Source organism: Garra rufa, chromosome 8 (assembly GCF_049309525.1).
Source record: "Garra rufa chromosome 8, GarRuf1.0, whole genome shotgun sequence".
NCBI classification, from domain to species: Eukaryota; Metazoa; Chordata; class Actinopteri; order Cypriniformes; family Cyprinidae; genus Garra; species Garra rufa.
Window position 1 is genome coordinate 11,554,611 of NC_133368.1, and position 22,254 is coordinate 11,576,864.

At 35.2% G+C, this 22,254-nt stretch overlaps 1 protein-coding gene across 1 annotated transcript in view; it reads left to right on the plus strand.

Moving 5' to 3' along the window:
- The window catches only part of enox1 (ecto-NOX disulfide-thiol exchanger 1), a 133,901-nt gene that overhangs the window by 91,467 nt on the left and 20,180 nt on the right, over positions 1–22,254 (plus strand). The window contains exons 2-6 of the mRNA XM_073845009.1: positions 305–435; positions 3,016–3,153; positions 12,026–12,193; positions 12,973–13,179; positions 15,425–15,658. Of these exons, the coding sequence (XP_073701110.1) occupies positions 426–435; positions 3,016–3,153; positions 12,026–12,193; positions 12,973–13,179; positions 15,425–15,658 (757 nt within the window). The 5' untranslated portion in view covers positions 305–425. The remainder of the gene's footprint in view (positions 1–304; positions 436–3,015; positions 3,154–12,025; positions 12,194–12,972; positions 13,180–15,424; positions 15,659–22,254) is intronic.

A 22,254-nucleotide genomic window follows, 5' to 3' on the forward strand; every position in this document is an offset into this window, starting at 1 on the left:
GATGCACTGACAGAATGTCTCAAAGTGGCTTTAAGGAGCTACACGTCCTTGAAGGCATTTCCTGCAGTCGTGTTACCGCAGCTGCAGAAACTATTGGACCCGGTGTGACGGTAAGAGTTTGCACATTAGGAACCGATAATGAGAGTTACTGTGATATTTCTCCTCTAGTGATTATCATTACTATTTATAGCCTCACTCTATCTGAGGAGGCATTTGTAGCTGGAACGCTGGGAGCAGAGAGGCCTTCCTCAGCCACATTAAATAGTCCTAATAAAAGTGTGGCTCTCGTTTGTGTGTGCTGCAGGTTTCTCTGAATGCTGTGATGAGTTCCTGAGACCTTCGTTCTCCCCGGCCAGCTGTCTTGGAAGAGCAAGGGCTCTGGTGACAGCGGTGGCACCCACAGAAACAAACAGTGACGACGGGCCATGGCTAGCGGTAACTAACCTCTAATTATGTCCAGTACTTCTCCTTTTTAGCAGAGCAGTCATACCGCACATACTTCCAAGATCTAGCGAGCTGCCTACGTGGGCAGCATTTTAAGGCATCATGGGCACGCTAATGATGTGAAAACCGTTCCAAACGTAGGCTGGATGATTATGCTGTCTTCTGAGATACCTCATTATGGCAGAGTCTAGGGCAGCTTCGCATGTGTCCTTTGTGGAGAAGGCAACGTGTTCGGTGAAAAATAAAGTCAAGATGTGTTTGGGGTCAATGAGGGTTTTTTCGTTGAAAGAAATGAATACTTTATTCAGCAGGGATGCATTCAGTTGATCAAAAGTGACAGTAAAGGCATTTATAATTTTACAGAAGAATCCATTTTTAAATAAATACTGTAATGTTTTTAAACTTTTTTTCATCAAAGAATTCAAAAAAAAAAAAAAAAAGGCAAAATAGTTTCCACCAAAGTTAAAAGCAGTAGAACTGTTTTCAACATTAATTTTACTTGAGCATTTCATAATTGGCGTGATTTCTGAAGGATCGTGTTCGAAGAATCGAAAATAGTTAATAATATTTCACAGTATTACTGTTTTTACTGTATCTCAAAAAAACTTACTGAGCCAAACTTAAATGGTATTTTATGTGCATTTCACTCACTAATGAAACAGTTTAAAACTAAATATAGTCCAATCTAATTGAAACTATGTGCATAATAGCATACTTATCATTAGAGTATTATACTATTATTGTAGCAATATGCTAACACCAATCTCTATTGAAATCTGTGAGTCTCACATGTGCTTGTTGTGACAGCCGTGGTTGGCATTGTCAATTTTCTCTGTTAAATGTTAAGTTATGACAGAATTATTTATGAATATTGTTTTGGTTTTTGTCACACATTTGAATGAATTATAACAGTTGCAAAGCCAGCCACAAAACAAGTCATAAGTAGCATGGGTATATTTGTAGCAATAGTCAACAATACATTGTATGGCTCAAAATTATAATTTTTTCTTTAATGCCAAAAATCATTAGGATAAATAAAAATCATGTTCCATGAAAATATTTTGTAAATTTCCTACCATAAATATATCAAAACCTAATTTATGAATAGTAATATGCATTGCTAAGAACTTAATTTGGACAACTTTAGAGGTGATTTTCTCAATTTTTAGATTTTTTTGCAACTTCAGACTCTAGATTTTCAAATAGTTGTATCTCGCCAAATATTGTCCTGTCATAACAAACTATACATCAATGGAAAGCTTATTTCAAATCAAAAATTGACCCTTATGACTGGTTTTGTGGTCCAGGGTCACAAATGTGACCCTGGACCACAAAACCAGTCATAAGGTTAAATTTTACAAAACTGAGATATATACATCATATGAAAGCTCAATAAATAAGCTTTGTATTGATGTATGGTTTGTTAGGATAGGACAATATTTGGCCGAGATACATCTATTTGAAAATCTGAAATCTAAGGGTGCAAAAAATCTAAATACTGAGAAAATCACCTTTAAAGTTGTCCAAATTAAGTTCTTAGCAATGCATATTACTAATCAAAAATAACATTTTGATAGGTTTACAGTAGGAATTTTACAAAAAATCTTCATGGAACATGATCTTTACTTAATTTTCTAATGATTTTTGACATAAAAGAAAAATCAATAATTTTGACCCATACAATGTATTTTTGGCTATTGCTACAAATATACCCCAGCGACTTAAGACTGGTTTTGTGGTCCAGGGTCACAAATTACAATAAATTACTGTATGCAATTACTAATTGTTTGTTTCTGTATAGGTGTATAATTGTATACAATTGTGTCAATGCTAACATTATGTCTTATATGTTGTTGTTTTTCTTTTAAAATAGGCATTTCAGCATTTTCCACCAATTAGACACAAGTTCTTATAGTAAAAAAAAGCAGTTTTTATACAGTTAAAGGGATAGTTCTTGACATGAATGTGCAGAAGAAAATAAATTGTTGAATAAAGTCAATGTTTTAGTTTTCTTTGCACACAAAAAGTATCTCCGTAGCTTCATAACAGTATGGTTGAACCACTGATGTCACATGGACTATTTTAACAATATCCTTACTACCTTTCTGGGCCTTAAATGTGCCAGTTGCATGCTGTCTATGCAGGGTCAGAAAGCACTTGGATTTTCATTTTTGGGTGAACTATCCCTTTAATAGCCTACTTGACAAATCAGCAGTTTTGGAGAGACAGTTTTTACAATGTAGGATTTATCATTCTTTTCTGCCGACTTGGAAATTTATAACACATTGCTGGTTTCATTCCATAACCACAAATGCTATATTTGTTCCTGAAACAGTATAAGTTATAGTTGTCTGGACCTTTGCACGAAGGTAATATTTAGACCTCTTGAAACTTTAATTAAACACTAGAGTAGGATCTAATCTGTGCATCTAAACTGATGCAACCAGCCTTTGATGTAAAGCATGGCAGCCGCGTTATGCTGAGTGACAGTGCAGCTGTTTAGCCAGTGTGTGTTTTAAAGGTACTTGTCATGTTGCATGAGGGCCTAATGGGCTGTATTGTCTTTTGCAGCAGCAGACGGCATCGGCAGTTTGGGAACCGAGCAGAGCCACATCAACGTTCCCGTGGCCGATCCCGGCGCCTGGGCCACCGCCATGAACAACCTGGGCATTGTGCCGATGGGCTTAACCGGGCAGCAGCTGGTATCAGGTAAAGCCCTGCGCCCTCCCTCCAGTGTGCTAATCCTGCTGTTTCATCCACTGCTCTCCCTGCTCTTCCCTTTCACAGCAGGGGGAACAAAAGGCAGATATTAAACCGGGGTTCCCATATTTCCCCCTCTGGCAACAGCACAGGCACCAGCCTCCCCAGCCAAATATGTGACCTTTAGAAGCAACACTACACATTGGATATTACATTGAAGCATGTTACAGTTTGTTGAGTTTTATTCTTCAGCTGAGATACTGGATTATTGCGGCTCTAAAAAAAAAAAGCTCACATCCTGGTGTGATGGTGGTACCTACCACTTTCTTGCTTTAAGCCTAAAGCACTGGTCGCAATCCTCCCAGCTGACTGAAGCTTTGTAAAGATGTTTGTCCGAGAGCTGAGCTTTGCTGTAGTGTGTCAGTAGAAAATCAGTTTACATTTCCAAACATTTATTTTGCCATTAATTGTAAAAACCCACTGCTCCACACAGAGATCTGATCTCATCATCATCCAGTCTGACATGGAAAAAAAAAGAAAAAAAAACTGAGACAAAAGAACTGTGGCAACGTCTCCAAGCAGCTTCAAGAAACCTACCTGCAAAGCAACCTGAAAAACTATGCACAAGTGCACCTAGGGCAAAAGCTTTAAACGCAAATGATGGTCACACCAAATGTTGATTTAATTTAGTTAATACAAGTTGATTGATGAAGAAAATCTATTTATGACATTGTTTTTGACAGCATTCTCATTTTACAGCATTTTTAAACAAGTTCCTAAAGTTTTTAACAGTACTGTAGCTTTGCAGGTAGGTTTCTTGAAGCATCTTGGAGACGTTGCCACAGCTCTTTTGGATTTAGTCTGAGTTTGTTCTGTTTCTTCATGTCCTTCCAGACAGACTGGATGATGACGTGGAGCACTGGCTGTTGTCAGACAGATTTTTACAAGTAATGCCAAAATGAATGTTTACTGAAAAGTAAACTGATTTTTCTTCTGACACACTACAGCAAAAGAAGACCTAAAACCATTTTTAGCTGCTGAAAATACTAGTGTTTTAATAATTTTGGCCACCACTACATTTAAAACTGCATTTAAATCATATAAAATAAAAAAAAGTTAGTAGCATTTTTGTAAACTATTCCCCAGCACTGTCATTTTTTCAGACAAATAAAGTCTCTCCTTGGTTTGGCTCCTATTATAATTGCTATCACGCTAGAGAAGCAGTGGATTGAGGCAAATTAGGCTCAGATTAAAATGCATGAGCCGATATTTCAGATCATGATTATTTATGAGAATTTGGGAAGGCACAAGTCATTTGAATTTCATATAGGTTCTCTTTTTTTTGTTCTTGGGTGATTTCAGAAATCATCTGAGAATGAATATTAAAACTATTATCCTCAGCTTCTGAGAGCTAAAGCCTCTGGTAATACGCCAAAAGCTGAAAGAAACACTTCCAGCAATTCACACGAGGATTTTATATACGCTATCCTCTTGTTTCTTTCACACGTGTAGTACACGCAGGCTTCCAGCAAAATGCCTCTAGATACCTGGAAGAGGATTTAGTGACTCTAGCACAAACGCTGGCCTTTGAGAACAAACAGGCCATATCGTCTCTGGCTCCAGAAAAGCTATAATGATGCTGACAGAAATTCCAGCTTCAAAGGAATGATTGGAAAAGATTTGCCTGGTTTCTGTCGAATATAACAGATTATGCTGAAATAACCTCTGAGTCTTTGTTTTAATTTGCTTCAGCATGTTTCCAGGCACACTTCAACTTCACACATATTGCTTATGACACACACAGCTTCTATTTTGTCCCATATCTGCTCATAAATTTACTGCTCGCATAGCAGATGCCCACTTGCACAATTTGTCCTCGCAGGCAGTTTCAGCACATTTTCTATTGATTATAAATGTTTATTTGCACCAGCTCATTAGAAGACATGCTTTGTGAGAACATTTTTTTCTCCAGTTGGCTTTTTCCCGCTGGACTGATGAAGCACAACAATGAATGGTACTCTAAATATAGATTTTTATATTTATTTTATATTTATATTTTTTAATATTTTCCCGCAGTTATGAGTTGCTATTGTTGCGGCTCCATTGTGAGAGTTTTACACGGAGCACGCTGCGAGATTTGGGTTGAAAAATGATGTAAGCCCTGAATGTATGAATGCACAGATTTACACAAGATTCACAAAGGCTGATTTAAGTGGCTTAGAAGAAGAAGAAGAAAGAAAGGGAGAATAAAACCCAAATCAGACTCCACCAGAAACAGTTGCATGCCGTCGCGATGACCTATTTAACTATTGCACTGTAATGACAAAGAAACATCTTCCTGAGTGCTGTTTATGGAAGCACTAGGACCTAGAAATATGTATGTGAATACAGTCAGTGAGAAATTTTTATTTATTTGTGAACCTGGACCACAAAACCAGTCATAAGGGTAAATTTTAAAATTGAGATCCATTTATCATCTGAAAGTTGAATAAATAAGCTTTCCATTGATGAATGGTTTGTTAGGATAGGACAATATTAGACCAACTATTTGAAAATCTGGAATATAAATATTGAGAAAATCACCCTTAAAGTAGTCCAAATGAAGTTCTTAGTAATGCAAATTACTAATCAAAAATACTTTTTTGAGATATATACAGCAGGACATTTACAAAATATCTTCACGGAACATTTTTACTTAATAACCTTATGATTTTTGGCATAAAAAAATATACAATGTATTTTTGGCTACTTAAGATTGGTTTTGTGGTCCAGGGTCACATTTACAGTATCTATTTGGAAAAGTACTGACAGAAACAAATCTTTTTTAATGGCTGATGCCAATATGCTAAATAACTCCTGGTTATATTATATTATATTCATAATTATCTGCTGGTATTCTTTTAAATGTGTCTGAAAACATTAAGGGAGTTTATCAATAACCATAAGAACATAGTGGTTATACATGCATTATAAATGTAAACTAGGACTGCACAATTAATCAAAATAAAACCAAATTCACAATACAGCTAAGTGCAATTATCAAATTGTAAAAGCTGCAATTTTATTTAAAAAATATATATGCAAAACGCGTTTCAGAGTGAAGTGTTAAATTGATGATTAAATATTTAAAAATGAAGAAATTAAGTAAGCCATAAAAATTCACAATCCTTTTTATTTTACACTGAAATGTTACAATAGTGATATCTATTTATAGCACATCAAATTTGGAGCTTAAAAAAATTATATATATATATATATATATATATATATATATATATATATATATATATATATATATATATGTATCATAGCTGTCCAAATTCTGCATCCCTACAAAAAGGCGCAGCAAAGAGCTTAAAACAATTTAATAAAATAAAATAAAATAAAATAAAATGTTATTGTTATTTTGCAGCATCATTGTAGCAACAATACTTACTATTGTTGTTACTATTGTGATTATAATTCTCCACATTTTTGCAGCCCTACAAAAAGGCACAGCAAAAAGCTTAAAAAAAAAAATACTAAAAATAAATCAAATAAAATTTTATTTTTTTGCAGCATCATTGTAATAAGAATAATAATTATTGCTGCTGTTGTTGTTACTATTGTGATTATAATTAGGCAATTTTTTGCAGCCCTACAAAAAGGCACAGCAAAAAGCTTAAAACTATTTATCAAAAAAATGTTATTACTATTTTGCAGCATCATTGTAATACTAATAATTATTGTTGTTGTTACTATTGTGATTATAATTGGCCAAAGATTTTTTCAGCCCTACAAAAGGGCTATTTTAAAATAAAATAAAAACAATTCAATAAAAATAAATAAACAAAATAAAGTATTATTATTTTACAGTATCATTATAATAAGAATTATTATTATTGTTGTTGTTGTTGGTACTATTGTGACAGCCCTACAAAAAAAGGCAAATTTTGAGCTTAAAAAATAAAATAAAATAACATTTATTACAAATAACAATATTCATATAGTTAGCAAATAAATAAATAAATAAAAAATTTTAATAATAATTATTATTAATAATAATATTATTATTTTACATTGTCAATATAATAATAATAATAATAATAATTGTTGTTGTTGTTGTTGTTGTTGTTGTTGTTGTTGTTGTTGTTGTTATGTAACTATAACTGGCCAGATTCTGCATCCCTACAAAAAGGCACACATAAATAAGTAAAATAAAACATGATAAAATAAAATGTTGTTGCTGTTACTATTATGATTATAATTGGCTAAATTGTGCAGTGTTACAAAAAGGCACAGAAACTGTGGTAGGTAGTTTTGTAAGTAAGCAAATAAATAAATAAATAAATATGATTATTTTACAGTATCGCTATAATTATTATCACGGTTATTGTTACTATTGTAATTATAACTGGCCAAATTCCGCAACCCTACAAAAAAGCATTATAATTTTTGATTATAACTTTCCAAATTTTTTTCCAGCCCTACACAAAAAACAAAACAAAAAAAAAACCCACAAATTTAAAGCCTTTTTTTTTACGCAATCACAATTTTTAATAGAAAAAGCACAATTAAATTTTTCCCCGTAACTTGTGCAGACCTAGTGTACACACCTAAAATAGCTTCAGTAGTTTTGCATGTTATATGTAGGTTTGTTGTGTGACTCAGTGTCATTTTGGGTGCTTTGGATAATTATGCATATTAGCTGTGGTGAGCAATGACTGGAAATCTTTCAAGCCCAAAAAAAGCGAGAGTGTAAAAAACAGCTGAGACAAATTTCCTTGCGGATTATATATTTGGACTGCAGGGCCTGAGGCTGCAAGGGCTGGCGCTTTGCATTTAGTAATGGTGTTTGTGATGGGCTCTGATTAATGCCGTCTCACCTCTGAAATGATGAGCAGCTGCGTCCTGTAGGAGCTAAATGTTTTGCAAGCTGCTGACTTCGTACTGAATCCAATTTTAATGGAAAGCAGATAATAACGACAAATAAAAGCTGAAGCAGGTTTCTGGAAAAGAAACAAGCGCTGTGAGCCAAAGGATTGAGTAGTCCTTGAATCATTCTGACTGAAGAAAAACAACATTAAGGAACGATAAATGTGAAGGCGTGTGTGTAATTTACCTGTTTACATTTTGATTTGGGTTTTGCATGGATCTCCCAATGCGTTTCACATGATTGCAGCCGCTAGGAGATTTATGGTTCATCATTTTCATCATCTCTTATTTCCCAGCAAGGGATTCGAGATTTTCTTCCAGTTCAAGCATCCCTTGTGTTAGATTTAGTGTTCTCCATTGTATTATGTCACTACAGGCCAAAGTAAGTGGGATTGCCCTGATTAAGGGTGAAATATTACAACAGTGAGAAAATACTGAACTCTCAGTAACTGAATAATGTTTAGGAGAGCAGGGTTGGTGAAACTATGTTGAAACTGTACTTTGACAAGCTAAAATCAGACATAATTTAAATTTTAACAAGCTCAAGTTACAGTACAAGCTACTAACACAAAGTAGGTTTTTGTTTCTACATCTAACTCTAATAAATCTGCCTAAGAGAGACAAGAGAGTCTTGAAAGCAGTTGAACTATTGCCACACTTTAAGTTTTATCAGACCTACTGAAACTATTTCAACTGCTCTCTTCATAGAATGTCATCATTAAAAGAATAATTCACCCCAAAATGAACCTTTGCTGAAAATGTACTCACCCTGAGGCAATCCAAGATGTAGAGTTTCCTTATGGGAAAAGATTTGAAGAAATTTAGCATTACGCCCCTTGCTCACCAATGGATCCTCTGCAGTGAATGGGTGCCGTCAGGATAAGAGTCCACATCACTCCAGTCCATCAGTTCATGATCCTGTGAAGTAAAAAACGCTTAATCGTTAAGATGTTATTAACTTTAAAGCATTGTTTCCAGCTAAAATATGAGTCTTCTATCCATAATATTGCTTTCTGAAAAAGTTGTCTCATCTAAATCAGGAGCACCGTTTACAAGCCAAAAGAGTCCAAAACTGTTGTAAACAAATATGTTGGTGGATTTTGATCCATCTCCACACGAGATGGACTTTTTCACTGGAGGAAGCGTTATTGTGGATTATGGAAGTGATCATTTAAAGTTAAAACACATTAATTGATGCATGTGGAAAAATAAACAAATAAAGGTTTTATTACGCCACTATTATCACTGGAATCTTTATTTTATGTGAGTGAAGATTTTAAACATACTTTTAAAACACTGTAATATTAATTTCTCAGTATTTCAAGTTGTTTTAATGAGAACAAATTACTGAGCGCTTATAAGTGGTTGACTCAGCTCAGTAATTATAATGAACTGAACATGACCTTATTAGTTAAGAGGTCTTATTAGTAAGACAAAACACATTTTCTCATTTTCATTGATGTGTCAACATTTCTATTTTTAATGAACATTATATATATTATTTTACAATGTAGTAGTGGCACTTTTTAGATACATATGGTGAAATCACAGCTTACAGATGAGCTTCCGATTTTTAAATGCAGGATGGCAAAAGCAAGCTCTCAAGAGTCTCACTTTTGAGTGTTAACATGAATGAATTTTGACTTTTTAATTCTAACTGTTGAGCTAAAACTATCAGTTTTAGAATAGAATTTTAAGATTAGCTTCTGATGTGTCTTATGGTGTATACATTAACTTTGCAGGACGGTTTTTGCGTCACTCTTGCAAATAAAAGCAGGAGTTGAGGAGTGTCTTCATGCACATTAACAACAAACAACATCTCAAACTAGATGTGTCAATAAGCTCTTCGCTGACTGGCTTGCACAAAAACGCATCATGTGAATTTCCTGCTTGATTTGAAATTTATTTTGCATTGCTCGGCACAAATTCAAGTCTGTTTCTGTCTTTGCACTGACTTTGTATGTAGTCTACTTGCGCAAATGCAAAGCAAATATTCTCATCACATTATCACTCTAGATTACTCGCGTGAATAAAATCATTGCATAATTCTCTTCTCCATTTATTGTCATGTGAATTTCCCGTTCGAGTTGAAATTTTCAACTTGTGCGTAAGACACGATTTAGCCAAATATCGCGTGTTCGCGGCATTCACGCCGCCTGACACGATTTCTCATCTATTTGCGCCATTCCATTGACTTTGTATGTTATCTACTTGCACAAAAATTAACTCCTCGTATTATCACTCTAGATTATTTACACGAATAAATTCATTGCGTAATGCTCTTTTCCATTTACTGATACAACCGGACATGTCAGACTGAACATGTCAATAAGCTCTTCATTGATTAGCTGGTGCATCAACACAGCAATGCAAATGTGCTTAAGTTTAAATTTTCAACTTGCATGTAAGATGCGATTGAGCTGAATATTGTGTGTTCACGGCAAACGCGTTGGCCAATTTGCGTCACCCAATGCAAATTTGCGTCTTTGTATTGACTTTGTATGTAATCTACTCGCACAAATAATTACACCAAACGTGAAGCGAATGATCTTATCGCATTATCGCTCTAGATTTCTCACGGGATGTTTTTCTGTAAAGTTTGTAAGAAGCAATTGAGGCGAATATTGTGCATTGGCTGCAATCTCATTGGCCAATTTGAGTCGACTTTGTATGTAATCTTCTTGCACAAATAATTACACTAAACATGAAATGAAAATTCTCATTGCATTATCGCTCTAGATTACTTGTGGGATGTTTTTCGGTCACTTGCATGAATATAAAATCATTGTATAATACTCTTCTCCATTTTCTGATACAACCAGTCATGTCAAACTGAATGCGTCAATAAGCTCTTTGCTGACTGGCTTGCGTGACAATGCCCCATGTGAATTTCCCACTTTAGTTGAAATTTTCAACATATAACAGGATTGAGGTGAATTTCTTGGCAGTTGCGTCACCCAGTGCGAATTTGCATCTTTGCATTGACTTTGTACGTAATCTAGTAGTCACACAAATAATTATATTGAACACGAAATGCATATTCTCATCATATTATCGCTCTAGATTACGATCTAGGTTGTTTTTCTGTCACTCATGCAAATAAAATCATTGTGTAATGTTCTCCACCATTTTCTGATACAACCGGACTTGTTGAACATGTCAATAAGCTCTTTGCTGACTGGCTTGCCCGACAATGCATCATGTCAATTTACCACTTGAGTTGAAATTTTTTCAACTTGTGTGGAAGACGTGCTTGAAGCAAATATCTTAGGTTCACGGCAAATGCCCCTCTTGCCATGAATTTGCGTCTATTTGTGTCCTTGCATTGACGTAATCTACTCGCACAAATAATTAATTAAACATTAGTCCTTCAGTATGATCAGGACATTGCTATTAAACAGACTGCTTTACAAAATCTGGTTGTTTGTCATACATGGCTGTGGTTAGAGCAGACATAAAGCATAATCATATGAAAGCCTAAAGCAAATGTGGAGCAGAGAGTCTGAGCTGGTGTGATTCAGTGGAGTAGGGGACTAATTTGCATATTCATGGTTCTGCATATAATAAATGAGGTAGGGGTGTTATATTGAAGTCAAAATTTGACACTGAACAGATTTATTTGTTTTCTCAATCATATAGTGCTGTCAGCAAGCACCTTTATACAATATAAAGTGTGCATGCAGGTGTAGGACTTCTGTCGTGGGTTACAGTGCACACGGTTTACTGCACAAATCCAATGCGTTCCGGTCTCAGATCCTGTGCAGCTTAGTGTGATGAAAGCTCATTGAAGAAGAAACTAATCTTTAGTAGATTTTCTGGGTTTTGTCATCTGTCGTGAGAGCAGTGACCTGGTCTCTTCTCATCTCGGCTGGTCTTTGCTCTTACTTCTTTGGCTTCTTTGTGGTTGTGCTCAGATGGTTCCAGTGCTGCGGTACAAATCAATGACTCTTTCTGTTTTTCTTTCCAGACTCCATCTGTATACATGGTTTTGACCCCAACCTTGGCATCATCACCCCAATCAACCCTATGATGGCTGGCATCAGTCTGGTCCCACCCCATCCTGTGACAGCAGAACTTCCTGTTATTAAGGAAATCATCCACTGCAAAAGCTGCACGCTGTTCCCGCAGAATCCCAGTAAGCATTTTACAGCAGCCTACCGCAGCACAATTATTAGAGGTTTCACCATTAAAGCAGGCGCACGGATGTACATAGCCAGTCCTAATTTACTTCTACTGATGTCATGGTTAATATATAAAGTACAGTCTGTGTGCCATTTTGAATGACCTGGAACGGTGTGGTAAAATGTTCCACTGAAAGACCTGTAACTTTATGCCAAATGTTTTATGGTTACTGAAATCGCAACTACATGACTGTTTTTATTAAATCCTCCAATGTGGAAAATTAGAGAAAGACGAATTATTAAATCTATAGAGCTTTTGTCCTAAATACTGTAAATCTAAATGAACCCTAAAACGTGGTTAACTTGACCCACATGGACTGCAGAAGAATCTAATTACTCCTGCAGAAGAATCAAATCCTATTTTTTTGTTAATCATCTGAAACCTGCTGCGACTTATATAATGCAGTTATCGTAAAGAACACAAAACATGCACGAAGAGCATGCACATTTAGATTTGCATTGAATTGCAGAGGTATCTGAGCCCAAGTTCATGTGTATATTGCATTTCCCACATGCTGGTAATTTCATTTTTTCACCAGTTTTGATTTAAGTAAATTCGTTGGTATGGTTATAATAACTGTTGTTTGTGCTGAATGTCACTACAATTTAGTTTGTTGATTTATATAATTTATTCCTCTTGTGAAGTTGTGGAGTGAAGGGAACCAAAATAAACGTGTTTACGCTTGTTTATATTGTTTGTAAGCATTTCTTTTTATTTCTTTTTATTCTGCAGATCTTCCTCCTCCCTCCACAAGAGAGAGACCTCCAGGGTGCAAGACGGTTTTTGTTGGTGGCCTTCCAGAGAATGCAACAGAGGAGATCATCAAAGAAGTGTTTGACCAGTGTGGCGAGATTGTCGCCATCCGCAAGAGCAAGAAAAACTTCTGCCACATTCGTTTTTGTGAAGAGTTCATGGTGGACAAGGCCCTCTACCTCTCTGGTGTGTCTTTGTTTTGTTTCACTCTGTTTCATTTTGTTAAGGAACTAATTGTTTTGTTTGTATTGGTAGGGGACATAGTACTTTTTTTTTACCTTTCTGGTGTTTAGTTTTTGTTTTGTTTTGTTTAATTTTGTTTATTTTAAACAAAACGTATTGTTTTGTTAGGGGACTGATTACTTTTTCTACCTCTCTGGTGTTTTGTTTTGTTTTGTTTTATTATTTCATTTCGTTTCATTAGGGAACTTACTTGTTTATTTCTCTACCTTTCTGATGTGTTTTTATTTATTCAAGTAAATGTTTGTTTTGTTCAGGGACTGATGACTTTTTCTACCTCTCTGGTGTTTTTTTTTTTTTTTGCATTTTGTTTAGTTTCATTTTATTATTTCATTTAATTTTGTTTCATTAGGGAACTTACTATTTTGTTTCTCTACCTTTCTGATGTGTTTTTATTTACACAAGTAAATGTTTGTTTTGTTAGGGGACTGATTACTTTTTCTTCCACTCTGGTGTTTTGTTTTTCATTTTGTTTCGTTTAATTGGTTTAATTTTGTTTCATTGGGGAACTAATTGTTTTATTTCTCTGCTTTTCTGATGTGTTTTTATTTATAGTAAATAAAGTAATAAATAAAGTAAATATTTGTGTTGTTAGAAGACGGATTACATTTTCTACCTCTCTGGTGTTTTGTTTTTGTTTCTTTAGAGAATTTGTTGTTTTGTTTCTCTAACTTTCTGAAGTGTTTTATTTATATAAGTAAATGTTTGTTTTGGTTTGTTTCGTTGTTCATTTTTTGTTTGGTTTGATTTTTATTTTGCTTTGTTTTATTTTATTTAGTTTCATTGGGGAACTTCTTGTTTTGTTTCTCTACCTTTCTAATGTGTTTATCTTTATTTAAACAGGTACACATTTGTTTTGTTAGGGGAATCATTATTTTTTCCTACCTCTTTGGTGTTTTGTTTCTTTAAGAAACGTATTGTTTTGCTTCTCTAACTATTTGATTTGTTTTTATTTATAGTAAATGCTTGTTTTGTTTCCCTACATTTCTGATGTGTTTTTATTAATTTTTTTTTTTAGGGGACTGTTTACTTTTCCTACCTTTCTGGTGTTGTGTTTTGTTTTGTTTTGTTTCATTTAGTTAGGGAACTTGTTGTTCTCTACCTTTCTGATGTGTTTTTATGCAAGTAAATGTTTGTTTTGTTAGGGGACATGATTACTTTTTCTACCTCTCTGGTGTGTTGATGCTTTACATTTCCTTTCTCTGGTGTTTCTAGTAAATTAATGTATTTCAGAGCTGGTAATATAATGTTAAAGAAGTTCACTTAAAGAACAAAAATGTACAGATAATTTGTCATCCAAGATGTTTATCTTTTGTTCTTTCTTCGTAAAGAAATTATGTTTTTTGAGGAAAATTTTCAGGAATGTTCTCCATATAGTGGACATTAATGGTGCCCATGAATTCCAAAGGTTTTTCGACCCATCCTAACTGTCTTGACCTGGAATGCACTGAGTTCACGCAGAGCTAGACAAGACGAGCATTTGATGTTTAAAAAAAAAAAAGTATACAAAATGATCATTTTGCTATATAAGACTGTTCTTCCTCAGCTGGGATCATTTAGAGCCATTTGAAGCTGCATTTAAACTAATTTTTGGAAGTTCAAACTCATGGGCACCATTAAAGTCCACTATATGGAGAAAAATCCTGAAATGTTTTCCTCAAAAAACAATTTCTTTACGACTGAAGAAAGAAAACATCTTGAATGAAAATGGGCTGAGTAAATTATCTGTAAATTTTTGTTCTGAAAGTGAACGTCTCCTTTAAACATATGAAAATTCATTATAGAACGCTTTGTTTTGTTTCTTTACCTCTCTTTTTTTATTTATTCATGTGATTTTTGTGTATGTTTCTCATTTTATAATAACATATGGTAACATATTAGGAACATACCTACATCTTGCATTTTTCTGTGCTGAAAAGACCAGCTTAAATCAGCTCCCAATCAGCAAGGTACCAGCATCTTTGCAATATCTAAAGCATATGCTGTAACATACACGCAACATAGGCTGATGACCGGCTGTACTGTTTTATTCAGCAGGGGGTTTTATGTATGTTGCAGAAAGGAACATCGTAGAATGAGCAAACCCTATTTATTTCGCATTCAATGTGTGAATATTCTAGTGCACTGATATATGATATATTGCAAGCAGCCTGTAAGAGAGCTGTTTGCTGAATAATGTTTGTTGTTCTAGGCTATCGGATGCGCATTGGCTCCAGTACTGATAAAAAGGATTCGGGCCGCATACATGTAGATTTTGCTCAGGCGAGAGATGACTTGTATGAGTGGGAGTGCAAACAAAGATTGCTGGCACGAGAGGAGCGGCACCGACGGAAAATCCATGAGGAGCGGCTGAGACCTCCATCACCTCCTCCCATAATGCACTACTCTGAGCACGAGGCAACTCTTTGGGCTGAGAAATTGAAAGGTAAGCTTTCCCGCAGACTGTGGTGCCATGATCTCATCTAGCCTTTAAAGCACAGATTTGTCATCATTAATGTAGTGCCCAGAGAAATTTGGGTTAGGAAAAGCTTCAAGGCAGAACTTTTATGCTTCTAATAAAGGCAGAATGTGGTAAGATGACCTACGCCGCCAGGTCTGCTTTCCTTCAGACATTTCGCAGCTGTCCTCAACTGATCTCTGATGGTGTGACAGACATTAATGAGTGGCTACATAGTTTTGAGGCTCTTACGCTTCAGTCCTCCTTCCCGTCTGCAGCTGTCTGTCGAACAGCCCCAGCTGTTGTTTATTCTGTGTGACTGGTGTGTTTATATGATCAGCTAGTTCCATTCATCAGCTTCAATGAGACCAATGATTGCCAATGAAGTGAACACTCAGTGCCGGGCTTCTGGAAAGCCAAGGGGTTTCCAAGGTTGACTAAATAGTTTTCATTTGCTTTTAGGGTGCTTAAATGTGCTTGAAATGGGTTTGCTATGTGGTTGATTCTAGTCTAGAAATGGGATAGTGTGCAAGAGTTGGCTCATAAATTGCTCTGTCATAGCACTGAAGACCTACTGCATTTCCACTGGGACCTCATTTGAGCTTCAACTTCGTTTCAGATGTTTCTCCTTAAAAATGTTGACATGATGTAAAAGTACAGAGCTGTGGATAGCTGCTCAGATCATTTTAGCTTTCTTCTGAAATTGTACCAGAGACAAAGCAGAAGTATCCTATTTAGTTCTGTTTCTCTTAACTTGAGCCTAGATTAAATAGCTTTCATATGCCATTAGGGTGCTTAAATGTGCTTGAAATCGGGGATTAAAAAAGTAATTTAATCCATCTTGAGGAGACTAATTTATTGGGACATTATCTCAGGAAGTTGTAGACTTGAGCAGAAGTATCCCATTTTCTCCTCTTTTAATCTCATTGTTGTCTATAAGAACTGAATAAGGCATTTTGTTTTGTTAGGGGAAATACTTTTTGTTTTATTTTTTGTTATTGTTTTGTTTGTTTTGTTTTGTTTTGTTTGATTGTTTTGTTAGGGGACTAATTGTTTGGTTACCCTTCTTGCTCTCCACCTCTCTAATGTGTATTTCTTTCTTTATTTATAAATGTAAATATTTGTTTTGTTTCTTTAATTTTAAAATAATAGACAGTAACTTGAACACTGAAAACTCAGTACCTATTTTCTAAAAAGCCAAAGAATTTCCAAAATGGACTAAATTGTTTTCATTTGCTTTTAGGGGCTTAAATGTGTGTAGAAAACTCATTTAATCTGTTTTGTTTAACTACTGTATAGAGAAGACATGGGTTAAATGTTTTTGGGACTACTTGATCTTGATCCCTGTTTAAGTGCTCTAATCGGGTCCCCAGTGCATCTACCAACCCAGAAAATGTGAAAAAGAACAACCCAATCATTTTTTTGGTAAGCCTTTCTCTGCAAGCCTATAAAAAAAAGTTGGGCTGCTTAGTATAATATTATCACCCTTTAATCTGCACGTTTCCACCCACGGCACTGCAATTTAGTTTTAGCAAGTGACAACAATGTACCAGTTTTAACGTCATAGCAAATGTTTGAGCAAAGCATGCTAACTGTCCTGTCGTTGGCTGCACAGATGAGATCAGAACTTTATTTAGAGTCCCAGCCTCAGAAAACGAGAGAGCAGTGGATTTTTTTTATTTATTTACTGTATATTACACTGCTGCCACACAGATCTAATATAAACATGCAATTTATTTCTCAGCTATTTATCTTCACAGACATAATTGACTGTGTGTTTTTAAGCACAATAAGACATGAAAAAGAACTTAGTTTAGTACTCACATGTGTGTCACAGGTGACAGCCACTTTCTGTGTGTTCGCTTCGGATGAACCATATATCATAAGTTTAAACTGATATGGTTTAAAACACATGATTTCAATGTGATAGATATGATAAACAAAAGCAAACATCTTTTTTAAATCGTAATAACAAAACAAACAAAAATTATAGAGGCATTCACTATAAACAACATTTATTTTAAACGTCAAGCATACGTGACTTTATTTAAAGCCAAAGTGGATCTAGCTAAAAAACTAAAAATTTTATTTTTGTCACATATTTGATGTGAAATGTTGGCGCTAAAAGAGTGTTAATTTTTTTCCCTGGAACAGATGAACGTTTGATGTGCGTTTTATGTGATGTTGGTTTTGTATGTATCACTGCAGTTCTGACTTGAAATGGCTTTTGAGTGGCGCTATAACTGTAATGCTCTGTGATGTTTTAAAATAACATACCATCTGCACTACACCTAGACCTATACCCGATAGTATGAACAAAAGCAAATGTGACGTAAAACTGCAATCTCAAGCTTGACGCTTGTTTTTCGATCTCTCTTTTTTCAGTTCTGTCATCGTGAGTCATGTTTTTTACAGAATTCATACACAAGGACTCCATATCCCAAATCCAATTCCATGCCGCCTGATCTACCGAGCAAGCTTGTTACAACCAGAATGAGAAACATATGGAGTTGTAATCATCAATGTATATGAAAACAATTACAAGTGCTTGCTGTTTTACTGCATTTAGTGTTCATTTCTGTTGGAAACTGCAGTGATATGCACTTATTCACATTTGATGTAAGAACCAAATGAGATATGTAATTTCTGAAATATTTTTTTCTCTTCTACAGTAAGCTTTGCATGGATGTACTGTAAGTGTTGCATCAGCAACATTGCTCAGGGATAGGCTGTAAACATTCTGCAGATTTCCTCTACCGTTTCAAGACAGACAAGAATAGTTAGTGTAAGGTTTAAAATATTTAACCATGTTTACTTCTCAAACTTGAGAGGTTTGATCGCTCATACAATACGTCAAAATTTCATTATACAGGATAATTTTCAAGGCGCCACATGCTGTGTTCCCACCTCAGAGTTACGCCAATCCATCACACCCTTTTGACATTCACACATATTTGTAACGTCACCTTTCATGTTTTAATTTCAGAGCCGGTTCCTGGCTGACAGCTGTTTTCCCATGCTGTGATTTGATTACAGCTAGCGGGCTCCAGGAAGGTAGTGATGGTTGAGTTGTGCTGGCTGCAGTGGTTTCCATGCCTCTCTGAGCTCTTGTCTCTCTGGAGAGACTGCTTTCATTTCGATGATGGGGACTTGACTGCAGCCTCCACCTCATCAGCAATCACAGCACTTCCCATGTCAAGCACTTCTCATTCTCCCTGCGTGGTGCATCCCGAGCCCTGTCTGTATGTTCTCATGTTTATTGAGCCCAGGAGGCAACAGACAAAACATCTCAGACGGGGTTTCAATATTCTGCTGTCTGGCACAGTTCTACTCATGCCTGACATCAAATTGCCTCTCCAATGAAACCTGTGTTTAAATTCAAGCCATTATGCAACAAATATTTATCGACTACAGCTAGCGGTACCGCTAGTACCTGTTTAAGCATCAACAACATGCAAATGAACATCAGTATTTGTGTTATAGATGTTTTAGGCACATTTGTGCAATTAATTGTTATTGGTTTATTTATTTACTTTAAAACTGTCCTGACAAAATTGTATTTTTTTGCCCTGTTTAATTTTACCTTTTACCCAATTTTAATGTTTTACCTCAGACCCAGAATTTCATTCTTAAAATGTGACCCCGAACCACAAAACCTTAAGTAGCATGGGTATATTTGTAGCAATAGCCAAAAATACATTGTATGGGTCAAAATGATCGATTTTTCTTTTATGCCAAAAATCATTAGGAAATTAAGTCAAAATCATGTTCCATGAATATATTTAGTAAATTTCCTACTGTAAATATATCAAAACTTAATATTTGATTAGTAATATGCAGTGGTAGGAACTTCATTTGGACCTCAGATCCCAGATTTTCAAATAGTTGTATCTCAACCAAATATTGTTCTACTCTAACAATGGAAAGCTTATTTATTCAGCTTTCAGATTATGTATAAATCTCAATTTCGGAAAAATTGACACTTATGACTGGTCCAGGGTCACAAATAATAATAAAAAAAATCTAATCAAATTGTTAACACTTAATAATAAGATGTCATTTGTTAGTATTAACGTATTAACTAACATGCATGAACAATACATTTATTACACTTTTTTATTAATCTTTGTTAATGTAGTAAATAAAAAGCCAGTTGTTCATTAGTTCATGTTAGTTGACAGTGCATTAACTAATGTTAACAAAGACAACTTGTGATTTTAATAATGCATTAGTAAATGCTGAAATTAACATTAACTAAGATGAATAAATGCTGTAGAAGTATTGTTCATTCTTAGTTCATGTTAACTAATGTAGTTAACCAATATTAACTAATGAACCTTATTGTAAAGTGTTACCATCTAATCAAAGAGTAAACTAAACTTTGTTGTAAAATTTGCTATAAAATTGTGTAACACTGATATAAATCAATTTCACACAATAAAATTGATTTATATCAGTTTTTTACACAAACAGTTGCACACACAGAAAGCATGTCTCACATAGCACACGAGTACCCTTTTGTGTCGCATGAACAGAGAAATACATACAAAATGGTGTCAAATTGTCCTTTTTGATGAGTATTCACGTAAACACACTCAGTCACGTCTTAAGTGAGCAAAGAAAGTTGGGAGAATATCATAGTACACAACCGTGCATCGGTTTTAAAGGGACAGCAGCCTAATTTAGTTGCTTTTGTCTGTGGCACTGATGTTAATCAAGCTACAAAAGAAAGACAGAAAATCTCTCACTGCTCTTGACTGAACCACTTTAGTAGCCCTAATAAAGTTTAATATCTGCTTGAAAGAATGAAGAATTTGGTAAACAAGTTGTTATGAAGAATGATTAATTAGCTTTTATAACATTAGTATTTCGTGTCTATCATGATAAAACCTTAATATCAAACCTATATAATGAGTTTGGTAATTTTAGAGAAATGCTTAATAAATGCACTACACACTAAACCTACTGTAGATTTAGTCGACTAAAGTCTTATGATATTTAGTTGACTAAAACTAAATGCTAGTTTAGTCAAAATACTATGACTAAGACTAAATCAAAATTTGGTGTTAAAAAATAACACTGTAGAGGCCAAATGATAAAGCCATTTTTAATATAAATACACCGTTTCCGTCATCCTCAAATCTGGCTTTTCTTCAGCCCTTTTTTACACTATTGACTCTTAATTCATCCATTGCTGCTTTCTGTCTCCTGCATTTGGAAACACTTTAATGCTATTCATTCAAACAGCCCCTGGTTAATGCTTTCTGGCAAGTAAATGCTCATTGCCACATTACGCTTTCATGGAAAAATTAATATGAGCGATGTTTAAAACAAAGCTAATTTCCCGACCATAGCTGACGCTGACTGAATTGGCAGTAGCGTGGAGGCTTACATAGCGTCTGAGTTACGGAGAGGTCGAATGATTGAATAATGGGAATTTCGAGGGTGAGTGTGGAGATTTCACATTTGCATTGCTTGTGGATCTCTCATTAGACGCGAGATTGGCAGAGCAGGCTCATTTGACTGTGGAAATGATTTTTATTCACGTCAGATGGCATTTTTGCCCGAGGGTCGGGAGAATTCAATTTCCTTTAATTAGCTGGGAAGTTTGAGTGCCACCTTAATAACATACCTGCTCTTGATCTCAAATGCTCAGAGTCCCTTGGGTCTCATACCAACTGCACATGGGAATAACATCTATTTAATTGACTAAAATGGATATCAAATCTAAAATTCAAATTAAATGAGTTGAGCACATATTGTAAGGATCTGGACGTATAATTGATACATCTCTCGTGATGTCATTCTCCTCCTCGGGTTGAAATCGGTTACGCTGTGGTGAGATGAAGCAATAACAGTCTGGTGTAAAAGTGCACAGATGCAGGGAATGATGTTGTTTCCGTGCACAGGATCTCATTAAAGGAGGGATCGAATTTACTGCCAGCCCTACTGCACTGACTTTTTGGCAAAATTCAATTATTCTTCCAATTTCAGTAATGTATTTCACACAGGTCCACAGGGAGCAGATTACCGAAGCTTGGGAGAGGCCACACTCAATGCCTCATGTCTCAGCTACTCGGGCTGAAATTACACTTCATGTTTAGACAGGAAAAATGCAGGGTTAGTTACTGATTCACGAGCCGTGACTGAACACCCTGATGAGATGATGTTCTTGTCCAATAGAAAAAGACAATGCAGGAAAAGAGTCTTTAAATTAGTGGTCTAGTGTAGCATGTGGATGTGAGGTCTAATCCCGATCCCCCTAATCATTTCATTTCCTCTCCATACTGCACCTATAATTAGAGGTGGCACAACTAGATTTGCTCTTAAAATTACATTTAATAGGAAGGATAGTTTGTCAAGACAGTCTTGTCTGAAAGTGTAGTAAAGTCTCGAAATTGTGAAGGTTACAAGTCTTGCGTACTGAATGCTTGAGCAGTTTGGAAAGAGATTCAGAGTTTGAAGGTTATGAGTTTTGTATAATGTGAAATCTCAGGAAGAGAGATTTTGAGATGTGAAGGGAATGTTTAGGGAAAGATTTGAATTTTAAAAATATGATCTAGAGGTTGCTATATGAAGCTTGT